The sequence below is a fragment of the Aphis gossypii genome, chromosome 2 (assembly GCF_020184175.1).
Source record: "Aphis gossypii isolate Hap1 chromosome 2, ASM2018417v2, whole genome shotgun sequence".
In the NCBI taxonomy this organism is placed as follows: Eukaryota; Metazoa; Arthropoda; class Insecta; order Hemiptera; family Aphididae; genus Aphis; species Aphis gossypii.
In genome coordinates this window covers 40,992,138-41,017,260 of record NC_065531.1, presented here as the reverse complement: position 1 = coordinate 41,017,260, position 25,123 = coordinate 40,992,138, and the positions used below count along the sequence as shown (strand labels likewise).

General features: G+C 27.3%; 3 protein-coding genes across 10 annotated transcripts; 1 reads left to right on the top strand and 2 right to left on the bottom strand.

The window, feature by feature from the left end:
• Nucleotides 1–828: 828 nt before the first annotated feature.
• On the bottom strand, nucleotides 829–10,414 carry LOC114120410 (RNA-binding protein cabeza-like). Of its 4 annotated transcripts, XM_027982302.2 has the most exons (10): nucleotides 10,096–10,412; nucleotides 9,206–9,421; nucleotides 8,753–8,899; nucleotides 8,623–8,659; nucleotides 4,140–4,168; nucleotides 2,337–2,470; nucleotides 2,133–2,262; nucleotides 1,844–2,062; nucleotides 1,326–1,782; nucleotides 829–1,262 (listed from the first exon to the last, which is right to left on the bottom strand). In XM_027982302.2, exons 1-10 carry the CDS (start codon nucleotides 10,106–10,108, stop codon nucleotides 1,229–1,231), a joined length of 1,416 nt encoding a protein of 471 aa, XP_027838103.1. In that variant the 5' UTR covers nucleotides 10,109–10,412; the 3' UTR covers nucleotides 829–1,228. The 4 variants fall into 4 exon arrangements, with proteins under 4 accessions (XP_027838103.1, XP_027838112.1, XP_050055462.1 ...); XM_027982311.2 differs by lacking the exon at nucleotides 4,140–4,168; XM_050199505.1 differs by lacking the exon at nucleotides 9,206–9,421.
• Nucleotides 10,415–10,613: 199 nt separating this feature from the next.
• On the top strand, nucleotides 10,614–19,443 carry LOC114120547 (phosphatidylinositol N-acetylglucosaminyltransferase subunit A). 3 transcript variants are annotated; one of them, XM_050199508.1, is made up of 11 exons: nucleotides 10,614–10,709; nucleotides 17,335–17,491; nucleotides 17,554–17,733; nucleotides 17,793–17,911; nucleotides 17,971–18,086; nucleotides 18,162–18,253; nucleotides 18,324–18,529; nucleotides 18,620–18,705; nucleotides 18,881–19,064; nucleotides 19,127–19,217; nucleotides 19,283–19,443. In XM_050199508.1, the coding sequence occupies exons 2-11, from the start codon at nucleotides 17,336–17,338 to the stop codon at nucleotides 19,355–19,357; spliced, it is 1,305 nt and encodes a 434-aa protein (XP_050055465.1). In that variant the 5' UTR covers nucleotides 10,614–10,709; nucleotide 17,335; the 3' UTR covers nucleotides 19,358–19,443. The 3 variants fall into 3 exon arrangements, with proteins under 3 accessions (XP_050055465.1, XP_050055464.1, XP_027838289.1); XM_050199507.1 differs by lacking the exon at nucleotides 10,614–10,709 and adding an exon at nucleotides 16,190–16,212; XM_027982488.2 differs by lacking the exon at nucleotides 10,614–10,709 and adding an exon at nucleotides 16,282–16,619.
• On the bottom strand, nucleotides 19,367–24,684 carry LOC114120558 (TNF receptor-associated factor 6-like). Of its 3 annotated transcripts, none has more exons than XM_027982497.2 (7): nucleotides 24,174–24,684; nucleotides 23,086–23,214; nucleotides 21,935–22,121; nucleotides 20,666–20,782; nucleotides 20,471–20,601; nucleotides 19,916–20,224; nucleotides 19,367–19,858 (listed from the first exon to the last, which is right to left on the bottom strand). In XM_027982497.2, exons 2-7 carry the CDS (start codon nucleotides 23,202–23,204, stop codon nucleotides 19,510–19,512), a joined length of 1,212 nt encoding a protein of 403 aa, XP_027838298.1. In that variant the 5' UTR covers nucleotides 23,205–23,214; nucleotides 24,174–24,684; the 3' UTR covers nucleotides 19,367–19,509. The 3 variants fall into 3 exon arrangements, with proteins under 3 accessions (XP_027838298.1, XP_050055466.1, XP_027838308.1); XM_050199509.1 differs by lacking the exon at nucleotides 24,174–24,684 and adding an exon at nucleotides 24,009–24,146; XM_027982507.2 differs by lacking the exon at nucleotides 24,174–24,684 and adding an exon at nucleotides 23,827–23,964.
• Between the last annotated feature and the right edge of the window lie 439 nt (nucleotides 24,685–25,123).

Sequence of the window (25,123 nt, the reverse complement as noted above, 5' to 3'; positions counted from 1 at the left end):
AAAATTATTAAACAAATTTACATGATTATTGATCATAATATAGTTTTAATTTTTTTTTTTATGATATCATTATATCAAATACACCATGTCACCATCATTGTACAACAAAGAATATTATAGTAGGTATGTAATACAATTTCAAACAAATTATAATAATTCTATGGACATTTTTCTGGGAATAAAACTTTATTCATTAAATTACTGGCCTTTGGCCCCTCCTAAATTAATTAACAAAATAATAATGACGCGTGCTATTACTTAATAGTTATTAGATTGAAAATCGGTTAATAAATAATAGATAACAAAAAAAAGTTACAATGTTGTCTATATATTAATATCATACGAATTTATAACCTTTATTTTATAATTATATTTTAATGATAAAATAATTAAGGTTTTTAAAAATATTTTCCAGAATAAATTGATGTCAATAAAATTATTGATGAATTTATTCATTGTTTTTCTATTCTCTATATCAATTTTGATTATTTATCGTCAATTAACTATTTTATTGATAATCATTCTAGTTTGTAACATTGATTAAGTTTTTATCAAACATGCCGTGGAGTGCTGACCATTTGTGAGTAGAATTCTAATTATAAAAAAATAGAGTGACTGACTGTGGATTGGTAATTATTTTTCCCACAAGAAAATGTTAGTCTGGTTTTTAAAATAAAACATGACAATCCTAGTTTATTGTTTATGATTTTTCAAGTATCTTATCTACCCCTGCCATCTATAAAAAATTGGATTATAATTATAAAAATAAGGAAACAGTTACTACTTTATCACAGTAATAAATAGTGAGAATACCATAGAACAACAAAATTAAATGAATTACAGACGTTATTATTTAAAAGATACAAAAAATAATATCGGTATTTGTGTAATAATACTCAATACAAGTAATTTTATTATGAAAATGAGGTTGAGGTCACACATGTTATTCTAAACGATGAAAAAAGTTATGATTTTCATTCAAATAAAAAAAAAAAAACAATACATGGTTACAGAAATCTTGTTCATCACATTTATATGATTACCTTATTATTTATTTACATAAAAGAAAAACTAATAATAATTTATGAACATCTGGATTTCTGCAATTTACTACTTAGTAAAGTTTTATCTAGCTACAATTACACAAAGCATATTTTGTCAATAAAAGAATGTATAAAAAAAATTTAATTGCTAAAAATATTTAGTTTTTATTTATTATCATTAATAATTAGTATGGACGGTTTCTGTCTCCTCTTCTATCACTAAAAATAAAAAAAATACATTTTAATAAATAAATTTTCTGTAATAAATTAATATAAACTTACTCTCGCATTGGTCCACCACCTCGTCCTCCACCACCACGTCCACCAGGTCCTCCTCTACCTCCTCCAAAACCTCTACCTCCGCCGCCGCCAAGTCCACCACGACCACCACCCATACCAGGACCTCCACGACCACCTCCCATACCACCTCCACGTCCACGCATGGGTGGTCCACCACGCCCTCCACCCATACCACCTCCTCGTCTGCCGCCACTATCACCAAATCCTTCAGGTCTTGGATCATTACATCTGTTACAGTTTAGACGCCAAGAGAAGTTTGTGTTGGCACAAGTTGGATTTGAACATTTCCAGTCTCCGTCACGGCCACCTGAATCATTTCCACCACCACGACCACCGCCTCTGCCACCTCCACTACTCATACGGTCATCTCTTCTACGGTCTGGGGGAGGTCCACGATCATCTCTACCACCACCACGACCTCTGCCGCCACCTCTTCCACCTAAAAAGGAATATTCAATATTAACATAAATTTAAAATTTAAAATTATGACAAATTATTACCTCTTGGGCCACCATAAAATCCTCCGCCTCCTTCTGATGGATCATCTGATACAGGGTCGTCCATTTGATAACCACCACCGCCATATCCTCCACGTCCACCACCACCTCTACCACCACCACCGCGGCTACCTCCAGTTGTACCACCGCCACGTCCACCTTGCCAATTATCTCTCTTGGTTGCTAATTGGACGTTGATTGTAGATCCATTGAATGTTTTACCTAAATATTCAATTAATTGGTTTTATGTTTAGTTTAGTGAATTTTTTTTTAACAGTAGTTTAATACAAACCATTAAACCAGGATATAGCACTGTTCGCAGAATGAGCATCATCATATGTAACGGTTGCTTCACCTTTAGGTCTTCCAGTTGATTTATCATTGTACATCCAAATTTTGGGCTTTCCCGTTTTTTTATCAGTCTAATATAAAATATGATTTACATTAAAATGAAACAAATATGAGATATGTACTTATTATGGGTTGGATATTATACCTTGATAATGCCAATTGAACCAAAGTGTTGTTCAATATCAGCTTCAGAAGTGTTTGTAGACATGCCAGAAACAAATATTGTGTCCTCTTGGACAATGAAGTCACCACTACGATCATTAGGAGGTCCTCCACTACCTAGAGAAAAAAAAAAAGAATTAACAAATAATATTAATACAACAAATATCAATAATCAAATAGAAAAACCAAGACAATCAGATACTTCTGTAAACCATGAAATATGACTTTAATATTAATGTACAATACACTATTGTATTAATTAAACAAAATATCAACTTTATTAAAAACTCATCCTCAAAAAGGTATGAAAACAAAATAACTTCCAAGTATTGTCAAGTTGTAAATAATTTAAATATTAAGCAATTGTAAACACTTTTATGGAGATTCAAATAGAAAATACTTTTATTATACTAACTGAAATGAAAAAACCATGGACACACATCCCATTATATATAACAGGTACATGTAAATATTAGGAATACAATTTTATTAACTACAAATCAATGAAAACTGCATCTGGCAGTTTGAGTGGCGTGCATTATTGAGGAGCAGTTAACACATTTAACCAATACACACTCTTCTATTTAAGATAATTGTTAGCTTAATATTAACACATTTTATTGGTAACCTATGAATAAAATAACCATTTGTGTGCCAAAGAACATTTTAATAACAACCCAAATAATGGCATGGCAAACAAACTATATATTTATATTTTATATAAAAGAAAAAAATGGTATTATTATTATAACCACATGATGTATTTCATGATAAACATAATAAATATAACTCATAACTAAACCAACCAATCGCATAACCAACCTAACATCAAAAATCAAACTATTAAAAAAATAAAATGAATATTAAATTATTAAACATCAATTTTCTAAATGTATAAGTACATTAATTTGATACACTGTATTTCATCTACCATATTAGTTATAATTCTATTAATATAAAACCTAATAATTTAGTTATATTTAATGTTAAACAATTTGAAATAAGTTAATATTGGTTTTCAACTATATATTTGTTTTAAAATTTTTATTTGTAGAAGTAATAATATCTATAATATAGATAGTAACTTTATAGAATTTTAATTTATAATTTAATATCACCTATAATATATATATATACTAAAATCAACCACTATTTAACAATAGTAAAAAGTATAAATATTATACACATACAAAATCATCATTTTATGTTTTAATAAACAGCACCACTTTAGTATGTAGCTAATCACCAAATATGTATATGTAATATTCATGTGAATACTACAAACTATACTCCGTTCCACAAGAAAAGGAACCTGTGCCCCAACAAAAATTATTACAACTAACAATAACTGACAACAAAGTAACAATTTTATCATGCAGTCAGTAGTGTCGGAAAAGTAAGTACAGAAAACAGAGCCTTGAAAATGTTCACCAACAGTCAGCTGTAAGTAAATAACAAGCCCCTTTCTTCTTGAAACGAAGTATATACCCCTAAATTGTTACTCAAAATTGTAATTATATATTAAATAAATAGTGAAACTGCCAACCACTTTGCACGCCACTTGATTTAAAAAAGTGAATAAAATATCATAAATACCGTTCTCTAGTATATAAATGATGAAGAATTGCTAAATACAGGTTAGAAGTATTACCTTGACAAGATACCTAACTTATCTTGTTATCAGCTTTTGGGTAATATACTTATATAGTTAACAGACTTATTTGAGCGCCTATGAACCATTAACTTAAAATGTATAAAAGCACCACTTGGATACAGTGCTATTTACCTTTGTTAAAACCACCCCTGCCGCCGGAACTAGAACAAAATCAACAAATCAAACACGATAACATTTATTGGTTGATAATTAAATCAATAATTTAAGAAAATAAAATACAGAGAATTATAATTATTTATAATGAGCATTAAATTAAACTTTGATATAAAGACATAAAGTTTAAAACATTAAATAATTACTAGTACATGAAAAGTAATAATACATTTTAAATTACCTTATTTAATATAAAAATATCTAAAATTTATTATTTTGCTTTTAAATATTTTATTTAAGTGATCAATATATTTTTAAAAAATAATGAAAATTGTAATTATATGTTATGATAAAAGCTCAGAGAATGCAATATGTATGTTTTAATACAAATTTTGGATTTTTGTACTTAAGTAATTGGTAAAATAATTTTACTAGCATTTATGAAATGTGGAAAACCTATATACACATATTCATATACATATAATGTGTTTATAATATAACAAGTACTTGAAAACAATTGTCTATGTAAAAATAAATGCATAGTTTTTAAATAATATAACATAAAAAATACCCAATTTCAATTTTGGACTATTTAGAATGTTTAGATAATAAAAATATTATTTAATGCAATTTTACACATTTAGAATAATAACTTCAAAGTTTTTGTTGGACCAATATATTATAATATATTACTTAATTTAAAACCAGTTACTCTAGTATATTTTATGTACCAAGTATTATCAATATTTTAATAATTGACTCATCTATATTCAATAGATAGTGAACTTTCATAGAAGTCACATAAAAATAATATATTAAAGTAACAATTTGATATTATGATACTAGACGCATAAGGTTATTCTTGTATAACAAGATAACAACTACTGTTATTATTAGTACCAACAAACTTACGTCATTATGTTTAATTTTATAATTAAACAGCTAAGATAATTTAATATTCATATTATGAATAGTAATAAATGTCTATAACTACTTAACCATTTAACTTAAAATAAATAATAGTACCTAACATACTTATTCACTAAAAATCTTATTTTAATTTAATCTTTTAAGATAACTTATGATATTGTAGTAGTTATTTTATATATGTATACTTAATTAAGACTTATAAATAATGGTTATTAAAAAAAGATATTTATTCAAAATATTTGCTAATAATTAAATTTCAAAAAAGTAGTTATTCTATTTTAAATAAAAATATATAATAACATCTACATAGAATAAAATATAATATATTAAAAAATAACCATGAACTCAACATAATTAAAAAACATCAAAACATCAACTTAAATTAATAAAGATCTGTTATATTAAAATATATATATTGAAATTTGTCAATTAGTTATTGAAAATCATTTTGATGAAATAGGGAACTAACTATAGTAATATCCAATAAACTATTGCTAAAAAATATATTATGATATATTTTATATTATAGCTTCTACTACCCAAGTTATAAGCATGACAATATAAAAGTAATATGATCTATTTAAGTATATTCTAATATATAGATCACCACATAATATTATCGAGAAATCAATATTTAATTAACAAGCAGTAACTTAATCTGACAAAAAAACCACTTTTCTCAAAATAAGATTGACTACTGTTAAATGATAATAAACATTGATTTATATAACAGCATCTTCATTGTAATATCAATATCATGAAATAAAATAATGTATAAATTGAACCTAACATAAACATAATCATAAGATAGTTTTTATGAATATATCTGTGACTATACTATCTTAAATAAGAAAACCTTAGGCAGAGGGTTTCTACAAAATTTGTGTAACATCTAGTGTAACTCATAGACCTTGGTAGTTATTAAGATGAGATTAACATTGTACACAGTTTTTGACTACAATCAGTCTTCAGAAACACAAACTAAAAACAAATGTCATAAAAGCTAATTAATAAGTATGTTTGATCAGACAAAATCAGTCTAGTGATTAATTGTCTTATGGGTACTCTTATTTGAGACAAAGTATAAAATATGAAATAAATATTTAAGTTTTTAAGTACAATAATTAAATACCAACAAATATTAATACACAAAATATAAAATTAAATTATATGTACACCATTCAGCATACAAAACTCTATATAAATGATTTTATTATCTAATACTAATTTGGTAAATAACATTATAATATAATGTATGAAATAGTTTAGACTCCATTTATAACAAATATCAATTATAATTCAAATAAAACAAACAATAATTATACACACATAACCATATCATACACATTTTAGGGATTAATAATTGATTTTTAAAATAGATAAATTTCCTGTCTAATGAAATATCGATACATATTATATAGTATAACAACAAACACAATTTGGAGTTTAATTATACCTACAACCAATAGTTGGTTATCACTTTAATTTGTTTATTATTTATGTTATTTATGTAACTTATTAAAATAAAATACAATTAATTAATCACTTTTGAATTAAAAATTATTTATACTTAAGTCCTTTAAAATACATAACAGCCTACATAAGTTTCAATAAATTTTTCAGAAGATGTATTTTATCAACCATTGAACAAACCAAATAATAAATATATTTAAACCAAAAATCTAGAATGGTTAATACATTTTATTATTTAAATAACATTATTGAACGTCAATCAACTTTTAAAGTGGCCACATCACAAAAAGAACAACATATAATGATATATATTTTTTTAAACATCCAACGGGATAAACATTAATTTTAGAGTTGAAATTAACCTTAATTTATTAATTTCAACTCAAATACAACTATTTTAAGTTTTTAAGTTTAACTTAATTTAAAATCCATAAAAATTAAAATAGCATCCAATGGCTTGGAATATCGTCATAATTTCAGTGTAATAAAAATATCACTAATAACCATTAAAGTTTATTAAACGAACTACTTAGTATTTACTCTAAATAATAACTTAATAAAGTTAGGTCACCTTGTTATGTAACTGAACACAGCACCCACACTTTGGGTTAAATAATATAATTTGATTACAAATTACACAAAACCAATCATGTATACAATATACCAAAAAAATCATGCAGATAAACCTAGTTTTTAATTAAATTTAAAAATAAATGTTTTAAAATCCATTAAATTAAACAAATAGTTAAAAATTTGTTATTGTTATTAACATCAATAATACATTTTATGTTTCTATAGCTTTAGACCATTATTTTAATGCTTAATTATGATACTTAAATATAATTTTTTTAAATACATTAATTAGTTTAAAGGATGCTATACAAGTGTTCTTTCATAAACACACATAACAAAAAATATATATACCAGATTATTTTACTATTTTTACTAGTTAGGTACTAGATCTTTAACAAGTTAATATTAAAACAAATTTACAGGTTATTGAATTTTTAAGTAGACACAACACCTGCATGTGCTTTTTGTCTTACAAGTATGCTACATAACAAACTACATAGCAAATTTACACTCGGCAGATCATTTCGTTAGTTTTAAAATTAGAATGAATCTACCTATTATGAAACTTGATGGTAAGAAAAAGAAATAAATGCTTATAGTCAGGTGAAGTTAAGAACCAAGTTGGAGACCAATTATTAGAGTGTAGGGGGGGGGGGCATGTTAGTTTTTATGCATTATATGCAAGCATATAAATAGTTGACTCATCAGTCATCACAGACTATCTTATTAGAATAGAATATAGGGTTAATTAATATTATTTCCTACAAATTTAAAAATTCAATAATCTGTTAATTTACTTAAATATTAACTATATACAGTAAAAACAAACTAGGAAGAATCCTGTACATAGATTATGGTCTCCAGAGCCATTTATATAACAGGTTATTATAATATTTTAATCAATATTGGCATTATTGACTTACTTAATGATAGAAAAATCTAACTATTATCATACATTTGGCAAGTATCAAACTATACATCATTTTAACCATCACTATTTGATATATACATAATATTATACCTGTTAATAAAATACTCAACACCATTTAAAAAAACAATTTTGAATTTTTAACCAAACACTAGTAACTTATCAGTTTGTCATATTATTACCAAAAAATCAAAAAAAAATCCTAAATACCATAAGCATTAAATATTTGTACTTAATAAATGCTCAAACAAGTTCAATAATACCTCAATTATTTTACCACAACTATTCTAAGTTATTAATGTATTATCAAACAGTATAAAAATGCCATAAAATATAATATAACTAATATATAAATATGGCATATATTATTTAAGCAAAACATAAATATGCAATTAAAATTTTTAATTTACTCTTGTACAGCTAGGAAATTCATAATAGTATATTATGTTTCTATTAAGAAAACAAATGAAACCTTACTAAATACAGACATAGTATATTTGTGATAAAATAACTGTACTATATATACTTATATCTTAATAATTATTTTTATTGCGTTCAAACATAAAATGAGACTTAGAAATTAATAAATATACTCACTCATATCCTCCACTGCTATTACGATCTTGTCTACCACCTAAAAGTTTAAAAATTAGTTAGGTTAATAACTTTAGAAATGATGAGACTTATACATTAAGTGTCAATTGAGCGAAATGAAAACAATAATTACCTCCAAAACTGCTAGGTCCGCCATATCCCCCACTTGATGGTGGACCACCATAACCATTTCCACCACTTGATCCATTAAATGATCCTTGTTGACTTCCTTGCTGTCTAAAACTAGGCGGAGGTTGTTCATAAGCAGGGTATCCTCCTCCTAATTTATCAAAAATAAAATTGAGAAGGTTGAAAAACTATTTATAATGGTTATATAAAGCTGATAATAGTTTACAACAAATTTGTTTAATTTTCAAAATTATAGTAACTAACAAAAATATTTAGTACATTCAATTAAAAAAAATATTTATGATGTACTATAAATTGTTATCTTTTTGCACTGCATAAATTGAAGTATTATGATGATTATAAGACTCCGCAAATTATATGTATATATATTTTTATTTTGTGAAAATATGGACATTTAGTTGAATTTGTTGTCTGGATTATCAACATTATTTTTTACCTTGAGTAGCTGCTGTTGGTGGTGGTGGAGGTTGATTCCATCCACCGCTACCTGGGTATCCACTTTGTGGCTGTTGAGTTTGTTGTGACTGAGGCGCACCAGGCTGTTGATAACCTGGTGGGCCTGGAGGAGGAACTCCATATGCTGGATATCCACCATATCCACCAGCTACACCACCACCACCCCCGCCACCTCCATACTGACCAGTCGAGTATTCTATAATAAATATAAAATGAGTAACTTTCTTTGTAAATTAAGCATTGATTGGAACATAAACTGAATAAAAGTTAAGTTGTAGGTACTTGAATAGACTTATAATTGTATCAAATGAGTTGTAAAATTGAATTAAATACACAGCCCCTAATTGAAAATAGTAATGATAGTAATGGGGAATTTACAATAGACCGTCTTCTGAATATTGATACAAAACTATGAAGTTGTAATGACGTATTAACTAAGTTACTAGCAGGCGTACAGATGAAAGCGCCCAAACAACAAATCTCCATTAACTATGTTTTGTTACATACACTTACTGCACTAGATACCTATCAAGTATCAACCCATAGCAAACATCCCCTGTGGCAAAGAAGGTTCTCCTTGTATATAATACACCTAATCGATTTTTACACATTTCCTACGTTATTCATGTCGTAACATTAAGTATTAATGAGTCCCGTTGACATTTTGAACGCGGCGCATTCCATTTGCAAGACACGCGGTAGGGTGCGCGCACTTTTTGTGGACGGAACGCGGCTGTAAAACGTTTTCGCATGACGCGTATGACAGTTTGAACAAGTCGATAAACCCAATAACGCTCGTATTACGGAAAAATACACAACCGGTAGTAAAACGCGTGCAGAGTGCTATGTACAACGCATGACTATACTTACGTGAGTTAGCCATGACTTCCTGTCGATGCACGAGATTCGGTTTTTTTGAACACTATTGTCTTCTACGGTCGATCACCCGTCGGGTAACTACGCGATCGAATGTGCACGCGGCACGACAGACAGCTCAGTCTTAGATCGTTTGTCTGTCTGTTCGGATACACAACTCAAAACTCAGAAGTCACGACAAACAGAAACGGCTTTAAAAGAAAATTGTAATTTACTTAATTTAGGCTTCCCTCGCCGGCGGTCAGTACTCAGTAGTGTGTAAATACACTACACTTAGAACTTGTGTGGTGGGGTCGTGGGGAGGGGGACAAGCGTCAGGTACCGGACTCGAACATCATGGCACAAAATGGCGATTGTTTATAGCGTCGTTCGGAGCGGGCTCGTGACTAATAATTGTCTCGCCCACGTTATACGGGATTTTTCGTATCTCGTGCCACGGTAGCACTGTGCTTGATAATTCATAAAATAATAATATGTCCTATTCAGTGCAAAGCTAAATAATATTTAAATAATATTATGTAGGTACATATTTAAAATTTTTAAAATAATATTAAATTATTAAATGACTACTCTTTTTAGTTAATACCACGGAATAAGAATATTCATAGGTAAATATATTTTAATATCTTAATCTTAATCCGTGCTTTTAGTTTTTACTATTAAAATATATATATTTTGTACTAGATATTTTATTAATATAATAATTATCTATCTCCCTCACTGTCTGGCCTCACTCTCTCCTGCCGATAATCGGCAATCGGCATGATGTCCACAAATGGACCTTTTAAATACTCGTTTAATCATGGTAAAGTAAACTTTATCATGCGTATAATATGACTTAATTATTTTATTTAATTACTATCGCAAATGTATTAATTTCATGTCTGTGAAAATGTTCAGATAGCAGCTCCCCTGCTCCCCACCATGTAGAGAATCTCTACATCGTGCAGCTTCCGAAGATTTGTCACTTATCAATTCTGATTAGGAAGTTAACCACTAACCACAATAATACAATTATAAAGAACTTTATAGAGAACTTTATTTTTAAACGTTCTTTATAATCGTGCACAATACTGCATAATCTATTACCTGTACAGTACTTAACATGAGTCTTTATAAACATAATTATATTTAAAAACTTAGCTCTTGGCTATAAAAACATGACATAAAACTACAAGTGTACAGATACAAAACGACATAATATAATACAATTAATTTATATACAAACTATAAAAAAATATATACACCTAACATAAGGTTATATCTTATACATATTAAGATTTAATCTATGAGGTTAATGACACGGACTAAGATATTATATCTTAGCCCATGGTTAATGACTTAGATCTAAGGTTCTATGATCTAAGGTTAATGACCAATATATTGATGGAAAGGTTAGATAACCAAATTTATCTTAAATTATCTATACAGTTGATTTTTCGGTTATCCCGACTACCGGCTGATGCCATGACTACCACATAAACTGGTCTAACTCATACATCAAACCAGCGGTTCTCAATACACGAAAGACTACATGGTGGTACGCGTAAGTCCAAATGGTGGTAGAACAGAAAATTAAAAATAAATATTCGATTCTGATCTCATTGAAATTTTGTTATTTAATTCATATTTTATTTTAAAAAAACTACCTAATTAATAAAAACAATTATATTGTGGTATTTTACTGCCGTATTATTTAAAATAAATGTATTTAACTAAAAAGTAAAGTATTTAATTGTACAATTTGGATCGTTATATTTTTAGTCATTAGTAGTACGTGACTGATTAATAATGCACCTAAGTGGTACGCAAAAAAAAAGTTTGAGAACCGCTGGATTAAACATACCTAGATAGTAAAGATTAATCTATGTCTAACATGGTCTAACTGGCAACTGCCGTGTTCAATCATCGCGACTATATATTATCTAACCAAATAACTAATATTTAATAATTATAACCAACCGCTAAACCGCTGTTAGCAGAATGATGCGCATCGTTTTTTAACCATGTGACCACGGATTAACCCGTGTCTGTGGCCTGTGACATATACCTTAGGTAGTGACAGGGCCAGATTTAGGACTTGTGGCCCCTAAGCTCAATTGTAGTGTGGGCCTTTCCAGAGGGTTTTTAGAAAATAAGAAGGGCATATATTATACTATATAGACGGAACTATTTTTTTTTTAGATATACAACTACTTATACTATGATGATGGTGAGGGTCCTGTTGTGGTGCGGCTGCAGCCTATATTATAGCTTGCGCTTAAATCTGGCTTTGGGTGGTGATGCATAGCAAATTGAGGGATATTTTCTTATTGAATGTCCAAGCAAGCAAGTTGGCAATAACGCTGACTCCTAATTCTCACTTTCTCAGACAGTTATTTGGTTAAATTCATGTGGTGCCAAAAGCACGATAATCCATTTATAAGTGTTTTAAATTAAATGGCTGAACATTTTCCTACTCGAGTTAGTTATTAATTTTGAATTTTATTTTTAGTTTTTGTTCCTACTATATATAGTTTTAATAATTTATGATTCATTTTTTAAAATTATGTCTTATAAAGAAAGGTTAAGAAATTCGTGATTATGTGATACCTAATAAAAGTTTTATTATAATATACATTATATTAATTATATATATATGTCAAATTCATGTTGGTCGAGACTCTGAGGAGGTAGTCGAGATAATGGAATTGAGACTCGTGGTAGTCGGGTTAACCGAAAAGTACCAATTTGGCACCGTAATGGCTGTGGATTGGGCATAAATTATGTTGGGGCCATACTATAGAAACTAGAAAGGTTGCTGATCATAGCTGGTGATGTCACGGCATTAACAGCATTTTTGATTCTGATTTTAAACTTTTCCAAGTTACATACACAGATACACTTTCTCTTTTAAGCAACCCATAAAAAAAAATCACACACACTGTGAGGTAAAGGGAACGTGGTGGTTAGAGATGAATCGCCAAATCGTCGTTTCCTTTACGCCCAATCCACCGCCATTATGGTGCCAAATTTATCGTCCGTAGCCATTTTCCTCCAAAAACAAAATACCGTTTTCCACCACTATCCATTTCAAAAAAGGTCATGGTTCTCAAAAACATTTCGTTATATGGAAGTTTCACTGTAATTGCAGATTTTTTGTAGACTGTAGTAGGTACTTAAAAGTCTTTTAATTTATTGTAACATAGTGAAAAGTTTGATGAAAAGTTATAATATATTGTATTAAATCGTAATTTATGGTACTTATAGGTATTATTTAATTCTAAAACATACATTTCTTTTTTACTATTTGAATAATGGTTTATAAAAAAAGAATAGTGGGTACCTAGATAAAAAGTGATATCATATTTAGTTACAATAATAATAATTATTATAAATTTAATAATAATACGAAAAATAATAATAATTATGTAGTTTTGAATAACTCTGGGTTTTCTGAAAAAAAAAATATATACTCGTATATATTAAAATTTGGGTTTAAGGATTTTCTTCTTTAATATATTTTTAAATATTCATGTTTACAATTTTTTGTTTATATATTTTTTATTTACTTCTTAGTTCTTTTTTATTTTAAGCTATCAAAAAGTTTATCAAATTTCAGGTTTTTCAAAATTGAACATTTATGTTTTCGTTGATTAAGTCATTAGTAAATAATTATTCATTACATTGAATTTAATATATAGTGTAGTTGGTTTATCACTAGGTTACGTGTAAGAAGATACAATAGTTACTACCTAATTATATTACATATAAATTTCGGCAATAATGTGGTTGTATTATAATCATCACTGTGTCAATATCTGATGTTCGCTTCTTAAATTATAAAAATAGATAAAATCATTATTTTAAATAATGTTATTTGTAATTCCTAATTAAATTTTTTCATATTATACAAATTTGTTTATTATATCAATAAATTGTGTTTGTTGATATTACATTTTGTTTTATAGTACCTATTCAAATTCGTTAGTTTTTTGTTAATTGATTTTTTAAAAATTTTAAAAATTGTTTTTGTTTCTGTTATAACGTTGTATAAAAAACGTTGTTTAAGCTTCGCAGTGGTGCATAGCGTAAGATATTGTAATAATGAATATTCATCAAAATATAATTATTGATCATTTTTCAAAAAAAAAAAAAAGAAACCTCGATTTTGTTTGATAGATAATAAATATAATTTTAAACTTTGTTTGTTAAGTTCTTCAAAAATCTTTCTAATAAAATATATTAACAGGATATTAGTTGTACCTATGATATTAATATATTAATTTGCAAAAATTTAAAAAAATACATATTTGTCATATTTTAACAATTACGAAAAAAAAAATGTATGGAAGTCGATCCTCAAAAGTGAAGTATATTTTTAGTAGATCGTGACCAAAAAAAGTCTGGCCACCCTTGGACTAGATACTTAGAATACTTAGATACAATATCACATAATAATATATGATTTAAGATAGTTGTTATATCATAAATCATAGTTGATGGCGTTATTACTGTATATTATAATTTATAACCATTTCACGACCACGCATTTTTACTTGTAAATTGAGCTTGAATTAAAGAAAACAATTGAGTTTCCCCCTCCCCCTAAGAAGTAAGTCTAATATGTCCCTGGGCGGCTGGGCATGTACAATTATTTGGTCAATCCTGCATGCCGCAGGTGTCTAAACGCTCTATAATCTATATAAATGGCACATTTTCGGTGGACGTTCCCGTGCGCCTCATGCCCGATCGTGTCCTCGATCATGATAATATGTAGCTATATAGTAGAATAGTATAATGGTGCAGCTAAGCAGCTTGGTTATATACTGTAGCCATTTAAACTGTTTAAATAATTATCTAATATTGTGTTAGACTATTTCTTAACTTTATTAATATTATATTACTTAATTTTTTTAACTTTTTTGTTATTGAAACTAACCGACTGACACATTCGATCTCAGTGCTTGAGTGCTTCCGAATAAATTGTAGACGGTTTAGACATACTTGTATTGTGTCTACCACATCCACCACGTCCGCGAATTTGTCCGCCGTGACTTTGATGTATTTGACCAGACGTGGAAGACGTAGAAATAAATAGTATAATGTGTTTTTTTTTTAATCGTTGATTTTGGTGAATCTTTTAAATCGTTTGTGTGGAATAATTGTTATTTAAATGTAAAAATAAAATAAATTTTGTCTTTGTAGTGATGCAAATATAATATATAGGTGGACGGGGGCGAGAAATAATTTTTCAAATTTGCTGTAGGTATTACGCACTATTACATAACAAATCCTAACATTGCACCCTCCTAGAAAAATTTCTGCGGGCGCCTATGGGCCTAGCTGACTTTGATATATCTCTCAAAAAATATCCTTTATTGGTTTTAAATAATACAAGTTTATGTTTGCAAAACCATCAAACCACTTGACTTTCAAGACTCATACAGATTGTAGACCAATAAGCCTTTTGACTTTTACCCTTTTTCTTGAAAAATAGCTTAAGACTTTTTCTTCAACGACTAACCCTTCGTGTAAGATCAAATAACGTTCTCCCTTCATCTCAATTTTGGTTCCGTGCTAAACACAACACAATTCATCAAGTTCACCGTCTATGGTTGATGCTATTTCAACCTCACTCGAATGTAAATAATACTGTTCCTGTGCCTTTCTTGGAATCGCGGACGTTTCGCCCCGCCGTTTCGTCCCCGTCAAAAAAAACGAGTCCACGGACGTTTCGTCCCCGTCTATTATTAAGATAGGACATTTGGCCCCCGGGAGTCATATAGATTTATTTATACTTACTCGTAGAACGTTTGGCCCCCGGTTAAGTTAGTTTATTACGTTCTAAATTAATTATCTCAAAAAAATAATATACGTAGGTAACAACGGCCTGTTTTTTAAGCTTCATTACCTTTTCCCCCATTTCTTATTTCTTCTAGTCAAATCCTATCTAACTAGTAACTAATCGAAATTTTCGAATCCGCGTTTTTATTATTAGTCACTACCCAATATGTGATACTTACACAATTTATTGCAATGGTTACAATCAGCTATAATGACATTTTTAAAAATGTACGTGGATCTACTTGTCACGTGATCTAGGTGGTACATAACCCACGGAATGATATGGTAACGATAACGTATTATTCTATAATCAATGATACTAGATTTGTGTTATTATCATAGAGTTATACTTTATGCTACTAGCCATGCTTGAATGCTTCATTCCTTGTCCTGCTTGTCAGTAATTTGGAATCATTAAACAATAAATAATAAAATTGTTAATATTTATTTTGATTGTTGCAACTGCGATTCTATTTGATATTTCTTATTTAATTATTTTTTTTTTCTAAATTATTATATTATAGTAATTAGTTTATACTTCATACCTAACTACTAGGTAGCACAGATTAATGAGGTGGAATATAATATTGCTCCAGTTATTATTGTAATCAAAATCTTCTTCAGGTCCTCCCGAAATTATTCAACGACTTACGGTCAATCTGTGTAAATTTCAAAATGAAACACAAAATTTGGTATGTACTATGTAACCGAGTTAGAAATTATGCACTATTTATTCTTCATTGTGTCTGTAAGTTTGTGGCATAAATGACATTTTATAACTTTTTTTCTGATTAAAATGCAAGTGGCCATATCTTACTGACTAATTTCATACTGATTAATCTAATTGATAGAGATTGTTATAAATACCAAGCAAAACACTCTTCGAATGGTTAGTCAATGAAATCCCGTTTATTTCTGTCATGCACTTATCCAATCTTTAAGGTTTCTTTTACTGTTTTGTTAAACAATTATTTCACATTATGACTCATGATCAATGACTGGTAATGTTTTTATCTGTTCATCACAGTAGTGTGTTAGGAATAATAGCATAAATGCAATTTTGAATTTTTAATGATTATTTAAAAAATAAATAAATACTTGGTAAAAATGTTTATATAATAAATCAATACCTATATACTTACAACCATCATTTTCATGTTACTATAAAGAAATTCATTGAACTAGAAATTTTGAAAATCACTTTAAACTAAAATTTATTTGTAGGTACTTATTACTTGATTAAGTATATCTACTTAATCAATGCTAATACTTGTATAGCCATTTTTTATACAATTATAAATTCTTATAGTTAATAGGACTGGATATTATGTACTATACAAAATTATAATTGTATGAACAATAGAAATTCTTAAATTGTATAATTAATGTTTAAAAATATAATTTTAGTATGGCATCAGATTTTTTTTACCCAAATATGGGCGGAGTGGAAGAACACATATTCAATTTGTCACAATGTCTTTTAATGAAAGGATATAAAGTTATTGTCTTAACTCATTCATACCAAGATAGAGTTGGAGTACGCTACATGACAAATGGATTGAAAGTAAATTAAAATTTATTTGGACTATTTAATACTTTTTATGAATAATAAAACAATTATTTTAGGTATACTATTTACCAATTAAACCATTCTATAACCAATGTGTTTTACCTTCAATGGTTTCTTCTTTACCATTGATTAGATATGTCTTAGTTCGTGAACAAATAACTATTATACATGGACATTCAGCATTTTCAACTTTAGCTCATGAAACAATGATGATTGGTCGTTTACTTGGCATCCAAGTAAAAACAATTCAGTTATCATATGTAAAATATAATAATTAAAAACATCTGATTTCTAGACAGTATTCACAGACCATTCACTATTTGGATTTGCAGACACTTCAGCTATTATAACAAACAAATTTTTAGAAATGTCATTAGCTGATTGTAACCATTGCATTTGTGTATCACATATTGGGTAGTGATTAATCTAATTACATACATTATGTATATAATTTTAAAACGATTATTTTCTAGTAAAGAAAATACAGTATTACGAGCTCGTGTTAACCATCACAGAGTTTCAGTCATACCAAATGCTGTTGATACAACAGCATTTGTTCCAAAGTTGGAATTAAGAGCAAAAAATAAAAGTAACTTTTTGTCTAGAATACAATATTAAAAATACTTATTAAAATGCACTAATTTAATATTAATTGAGTTCATAGTTACGATTGTTGTGGTTAGTCGTTTGGTTTATAGAAAAGGTGTTGATTTGTTAGCTCAAATTATTGCTGATGTTTGCTTAAAAAATCAAAAGGTATTTGTTTATAAAATTATATTAACTTTATTTACCCATTCTTAGTAAAATAAATTAATAAATAATGTAGGTTCAATTTATTATTGGTGGGGATGGTCCTAAACGTGAACTACTTGAAGACATACGTAACAATTTGAATATTGGTGAACAAGTAACATTACTAGGTAGCTTGGAGCATTCACAAGTATGCAATGTACTTAATCGTGGACATATATTTTTAAATACATCTTTAACAGAAGCATATTGTATGGCTATTGTTGAAGCTGCTTCTTGTGGGTATGGTTTCATTTTTTTTTTTTTCAATAATAATAATATTATATTTGATTTTGTTAATAATACAATTTAATATTTATTTTCAATTTCAAGATTAAAGATTGTTAGTACAAGAGTAGGTGGTATACCAGAAGTATTACCTCCAGAACTGATAATTTTAACTGAACCTAATGTTCCATGTAAGTCACATTACTTTAGTGATTTAGTGTAGTGATTGTATTCATAAAAAGATGTTGATAGCAATGCCACATTAACTAAAAAATATGTAATTTATAAAAAAAAAAAAAAAATTAAAATTAGTATATGTTGTGTTACATTATAAAATCATTTTTTTCAAGTTATTTTAACTTTTAGCTATACTCCAGGGATTATATAAAGCTATTAACCAAGTAAATAGTGAACTTGGTGTTCCACCAATTGAATGTCACCAAAAAGTGCAATCACTGTATAACTGGATGAATATTGCCAAAAGAACAGAGATAGTATATAATATGGTATCATTAGAATCGCCAAAAAGTTTAGGAAAACAATTGCGCAGGTATTATACCTTAAAACTAATTTGATAAATTATTTATTTAAAAAAAAATATTTTAATTCTAGTTACATTCCAACTGGAGTATATCCATTTCTACTAGTAGTATCATTTATGCATATATTGTTAAGACTTTTGGATTGGTGGATTCCACGTTCAGTAAGAATCAATAATACATTTTTGTTCAATAATCAATATTGTTATTAATAATAATATATTTTTAGGATATAGACCTGGCCAAGGATTATAAAATCAAGGATAATAGAGTAAATCCTAATTTGCCAGTTATTGAAAATTGATAACACACATTTTGTTAAATTTTAATTTATTCTATAAAATGTATTTTAAATTTAACAGTTTTAAAATAAACTTATTTATGGACGGATATAGTTACAATATATAATATTTTTATAAACCTGGTACAATATTATTTTACTTAAGAGATCAAAAGTTAAATACATTCAACAATTATTTTAATCACAATTGAGTCATTTTTAATAAATCCATTTTGAAGAACTTCATCAATGGAAACAAATTCAGTATAACCAAAAGCTCTTGGATTTAAAGAAGGAACCTCATTACCATTATTTCCAAAAGAACACCTTCTAAAAGCTTCAGATTCAGCGGACGATTGCATTTTCAAACAAATGGACTGCATTGGATTCGTTGGATGGATTAAAGATAAAGTAATATGACCAGAAAATGGCCAAATTAAAGTATCATCATAATCACCACGCATCATGTGAATAAATAAAGAAAGATTACGATTGTCCGATGACATATTTATTCGACCACATACTCTAAAATTAAAAAAAAAATTTTCAAATATCTGATGTTTTGTATTAAAAATCAATTACTTGTATCCAGCAGAAGATGTGTAGAATCCTGGAGTGTAGTATCGTGTTTGTAATGGCTTTTCTCGCATTGATTTCAAAGACTCCATAAAATTTTCAAATCTCCATATATACACACCATTGCATGTAATTGATGTAATTAATGATATTGCATTTTGAGATTGTGCAAATTCTACAATTAAATTATTAACCATTTGACTGAGTCGTTCAATATCTTTGTCCTTAATAGTATTTTTTTGACTTAGGCGCTCTATATCTTTGTCTTTCTCAATATTACTTTGTTCCAATACAACTATTCTTTCATATAAATTACTGTAAAATATAAAAAATGTAATTAATTTAAATCATAAAATGTGGTTAAAATATAAAAATTATAAGTTAGATACCTTATTAATGTTGCATAGTATTTTAAATTTAGGAATTTATTTTTTGTACTTAATGAGGATTTTAAGAGGAAAACATATGAATAGTACAGTTAATTAAATTTTGCTTTAAAATTATTAATGAGTATTAAATTAAGATTTATAATATACTTTAATGAATAGATATATAACTCACCAAATTAAAGCTTTTTCAGAATTAGGATCTTTGTTTGCATCCCACAGTTGTGTAGCTTCTAAAGCTTTAGAACGTGCACCATCTCTGATTTGAAATTTATTCATGAAATCAATATGAGATTTTGTAAGTAGCTAAAAATAATTATAAGGCTTTAAATATTTTATTTTAAACAAAATATTAATTATGTTAACTTACAGTAATATGTCGATGAACACTCATAACAAGATGGTTTGATAATTCACTTTTATTTTTTATTGTATCTTTACATCCAATTAAATGGAACGGGCAGAGATTATCAGCAACTCCATTTATCTGAATTTCAAAATAATCAAATAAACATATTTTAATGATTTAATTCCAATTTGAATATAATTAACGATTTAGAACTTGATCAATTTTAGTTATTTTAGTACTTATTGTTATACGAGATTGCGGCTATTATCATGATTATCACAACATCTCTTCCATGCACTGTGTACCAGAATTGCAATTTATAATATCTATATTATTAGTTTTTGTAATGTTATGTTTCCTTTTTATTACATTAACTTGATAGTTAAAAGTAGACTGTTTTGCAGTCTCACTTAAATGTCGCTGTAGTGATCACGTTAATCATGACGTGTTATTATATTTTATAACTACTTTTTTGTTAATTAAACAATATTATGGACCTATCAACCTAAGACTGAATAAGAAGCAGTAAGGTTATATAAAAAATGTGGTGTTTTACACACTCAAATAAAATAATTATTAATGAATCATGTAAAAACATTAAATTTTTGTATAAATTATATTTACTGTTGTAACTTTTTCTCAAGTTTAACATTTTATTGATAGAATTACAATTTGTTTGTGTTCTTAACATGCTTCAATGATAATATTATTATTATTATTCAATACATACCATGTATGGCTTTTATAATATACTACAAATGAATACTGTTTATTTTTCTTTATTCTTTGAATGTGGACATTTATAATACACATTCAAAAAATTTAATATGATTTATTAGTAAAAATAAAAATGAGGTGTTCTGTGATAATAAGAAAGTGTCCAAATTGAGTAGTTTTATATAACAGAATTGTGATGTTTTACAAAACAAGGTAGTCTCGTGTAACAAGAAAGTATTGTAAATTCCAAAATTATTTGATATTTTAGCAGTGGCTCAAACCTAGGGGAGTAAGGGGGAGGCAACTGCCCCCTTTTTACTGTTATCTCACAATGTAAATTATATTTTATATTTTTATTAGATACTACATTTTATTATTATTTATATATAAGTGAGCACAACAAAAATTTTTATTTTAATAGATGGGTATTGAATACATTTTTTTTTTCCCCATAATTTAAATTAGTTTGCGCCTCTGATTTTAAGTAGGTAAAATACATTTTTAAGCCAGTACTTACAGAAATTAATAAATTAATAATTATAATTTATTTAAAAATTTATAGAACTAACTAACTTGGTTTTTATTAAATCCACATGAGGCATAATGTTGATCAGCTTCCAACAATGGTATTGTTACATCACAACCAGTATTTAAACAAGCAACTTTTTGCTCATCTATTTCTCGCTTTGTATAGTTATCAGGAAATAAACCTTCTATAGTTAGAGGTAATAAATCAATTGGGCAAATTTGACTTTTACGCCTAAAACAAAAACAATGTTGGTATAGGTAAAACATATTATAAAAATATACACAATTAACATTTTATAAGTAACCTATGAACTTATTAAAAACATTTGCAACATAACAAAATATAGAATCTCAACAAAAGTTGTATGCATTTTAATTTTTAAAAATGATAAATGCATAATAAGTATGTTGCTGAAAGATAACGACATCCCTGCTATTATCATGGCTTTTCATATTTACTAGTGATTATTTAAAAAAAAATATTTTTATTTAGAATTTAGAATACATATATTAACGTTTGAAGATTTATGGTAATAACTAGTTACTTAAGAGTTATGATAGTAACCTGTAACCAGTGGAGGTACATACCCCCCACCATCTAATTTAAAATTTTAACACCACAAAAATGTCAACATTTACTTTTAATAATTATAGTAAATAATAGTTGTTAACATGTTATTCAAGATTCATTTTTCTTTTATTTATAGCTGTAATTTGTTGTTAAAATGTATAATAGAAAAGGTGAAAATAGGACTGGTATAGGTGGTGCAACTCGATCATGCACAATCCAATTTTTTTACCTAGATATCGATGACTCTTATGCGTACAAAAAAATCGGTCATTTACGTGAAAACAGAAGACTCATTTGCCCGCAACATAAACACTGCGTAGCATGACTTAACTTATAAAGTTATAACAAAATTGTATACTATTCATGTATATACAAATAATTTTTATGTTCCTGAGGCAATTTATTTTCTCTAGAACTATAACTATATTTTAGAAAATTTCATAACATTGGAGAGCAATTTTCCTCCAACTAAATTTAAACTAAAATTTTAGTAGTCTCCCCTCTCCCAGTTGTAAATAATGTTATGTTTAGACTGTAAATTTGGGGATCAGTAATCAAAGACAGTATATTATGTTTTAGAAATTAATAAAAAAAATACATAATAATATATTTTGTTTTAACTTACTTAAGCCATGTAGTTATACACTCGGAACAAAATCGATGTCCACATCTAGTTAGCATTGGATCTTTCAGACAATTAAGGCAAATAGAACATTCAAAACGAGGATCTATTAATGACAGCATTTTTTTTTATCTGTAAAATGACAATGTTAATATAAATATTAAATATACATTGTAAAATATTCACCAAAATACATAATATATTATTAAAAAATTAAATACACATACCCTTTTTTAATACAAAAAATGGCTTGGGAATTTATTATATTTTTAAATTAATTATATTGTACAATGCAATATATTATGAACTAAATTAGTACTTAGTAAATATAACAACTCATTTTATTTTTTAATAATATATAATATTCTTATGATGATATAATAAGTTAAGGAATAATTCTTATTTTATTTTTTTCTAAATGCATAACATTTACCAAATACTAATCATTGGATATTTGTGATTTATTAATATTGAATTAATCATAAATGTTTCGAATACTAAGGAACAACATTTATGTAATATAAAATCTCATAAAAAGTAAGGTTTGGTTAAAAGTTAAAACCATACAAATTTTGAGTTTTAATAAAACATCAGTTAGTTATATAGGTGATAATATTTTTTTATTATTATTATTGAAAAAGCTTAATTTACAATCTATACAAAACACGGCAGAGTAAAGTAATTGGTATAAATAATATAATTGGTTAGAATAACTTGTGGAAGGGAACCATTTAGTAACAGTACCTTCTAATTAAGACGTGTCCAGAGGAGATTGGTCTTTGTTTTTTAGCGATAATATTAATAAAGAAATTGCAACTATTATCTAATAATTTTACATTAATATGAATATTACTATTAATATGTTTAATAATATCTATTTATAAATAAACAATAGTGTCTATAATAATCACTTGTTGCTCTTTTACCGATTTATAATTCGAAACATAATTCCATTACACTGAAGTTTAAACGCGTAAAAAAACATAATTTGCATACCAATCAATATATAAAATACTCGTATGCATAATTAATTGTCAATGGTACTGTATAAGGATAGTAGACTATATAGGTACTAGGTATATCATACATACCGATGTGAACGAAAACAAAACGTACTACGTGGTGGACTCAGACTACAGTACAATACTAGCTGCGAAGACTAAAGAAAGTGTTGGACGGAAACCGTGATTATTTATTAAAATAATAAGAGTAACAACAACTATCACGATTAATAATATTTACATTAAAAAATAGATAATAATTGATAAACAATAATAACAACATAATAATAAGGCGAAAAGGAAAACACTTCACTATAAAAAAATACAAATTAGTTAAGAATTTAATTCGTTATCAGTTATCACCACCACCACGGCCACGATTGAAGCTGATAGTCTCGTAAATCTAATTTTTATTTTCAATTTTTTGTTATCGTAATTCGTAAATAGTAGAATCGACGCGATATTATTTTTTAATTTATTCCAAATTTCTGTCCAAAGTGGATTTAATTAATCCATACCCTACTTCTGACCGTGGCTTAAACCATGTTTCTGAATATTCTGTTTCCGTAATTTATTGTATGTAACCTTATATCGATTTTAAAAATAAACATGTACAACAACGTAAAAACTTAAAAATCCCTTTAAATTCATTATCTTGATTTTGGGCGGTAAGACGATGAATTTATTTTTTATTTAAAATTTCAGATAATATAATATTTAATATTAATATTTTATACATTATTATAATTTTATTTTACTAACTATTGTCTATTTATTATATATAATAAATCAAAATATTTATCAGAAGATTTGTGAATGAATTTGATTTTTTAGTAAAATTATTTACAGTATTTATATTTAAAACCTATCAATGAAATCCCTTAATAATAGCTATATTTTAAACAGTATTATATTATCCAAACTTAATAGTTTATTTATTAGTTATTACTGTATGTCTGTATGACTTACAGAAAGTTTAGGTTGAAAAATTTGAATAAATAGTTACTAGGTAACTGCAATAGCATATCACATTTATGGGG

Coding starts and splice junctions, on each gene's coding strand:
- LOC114120547 (XM_027982488.2), top strand. Junction 17,734..17,792: donor GTCGTTTACTTGGCATCCAA/GTAAAAACAATT, acceptor TCTGATTTCTAG/ACAGTATTCACAGACCATTC. Junction 19,218..19,282: donor ATTGGTGGATTCCACGTTCA/GTAAGAATCAAT, acceptor ATATATTTTTAG/GATATAGACCTGGCCAAGGA.
- LOC114120558 (XM_027982497.2), bottom strand. CDS start 23,204: ATGCTGTCATTAATAGATCCTCGTTTTGAATGTTCTATTTGCCTTAAT. Junction 20,783..21,934: donor GTGGATTTAATAAAAACCAA/GTTAGTTAGTTC, acceptor TTTGAAATTCAG/ATAAATGGAGTTGCTGATAA. Junction 20,225..20,470: donor TCTGAAAAAGCTTTAATTTG/GTGAGTTATATA, acceptor TATATTTTACAG/TAATTTATATGAAAGAATAG.
- LOC114120410 (XM_027982302.2), bottom strand. Junction 8,660..8,752: donor CGGACCTAGCAGTTTTGGAG/GTAATTATTGTT, acceptor TTAAACTTTTAG/GTGGTAGACAAGATCGTAAT. Junction 1,263..1,325: donor GGTGGTGGACCAATGCGAGA/GTAAGTTTATAT, acceptor TTTTATTTTTAG/TGATAGAAGAGGAGACAGAA.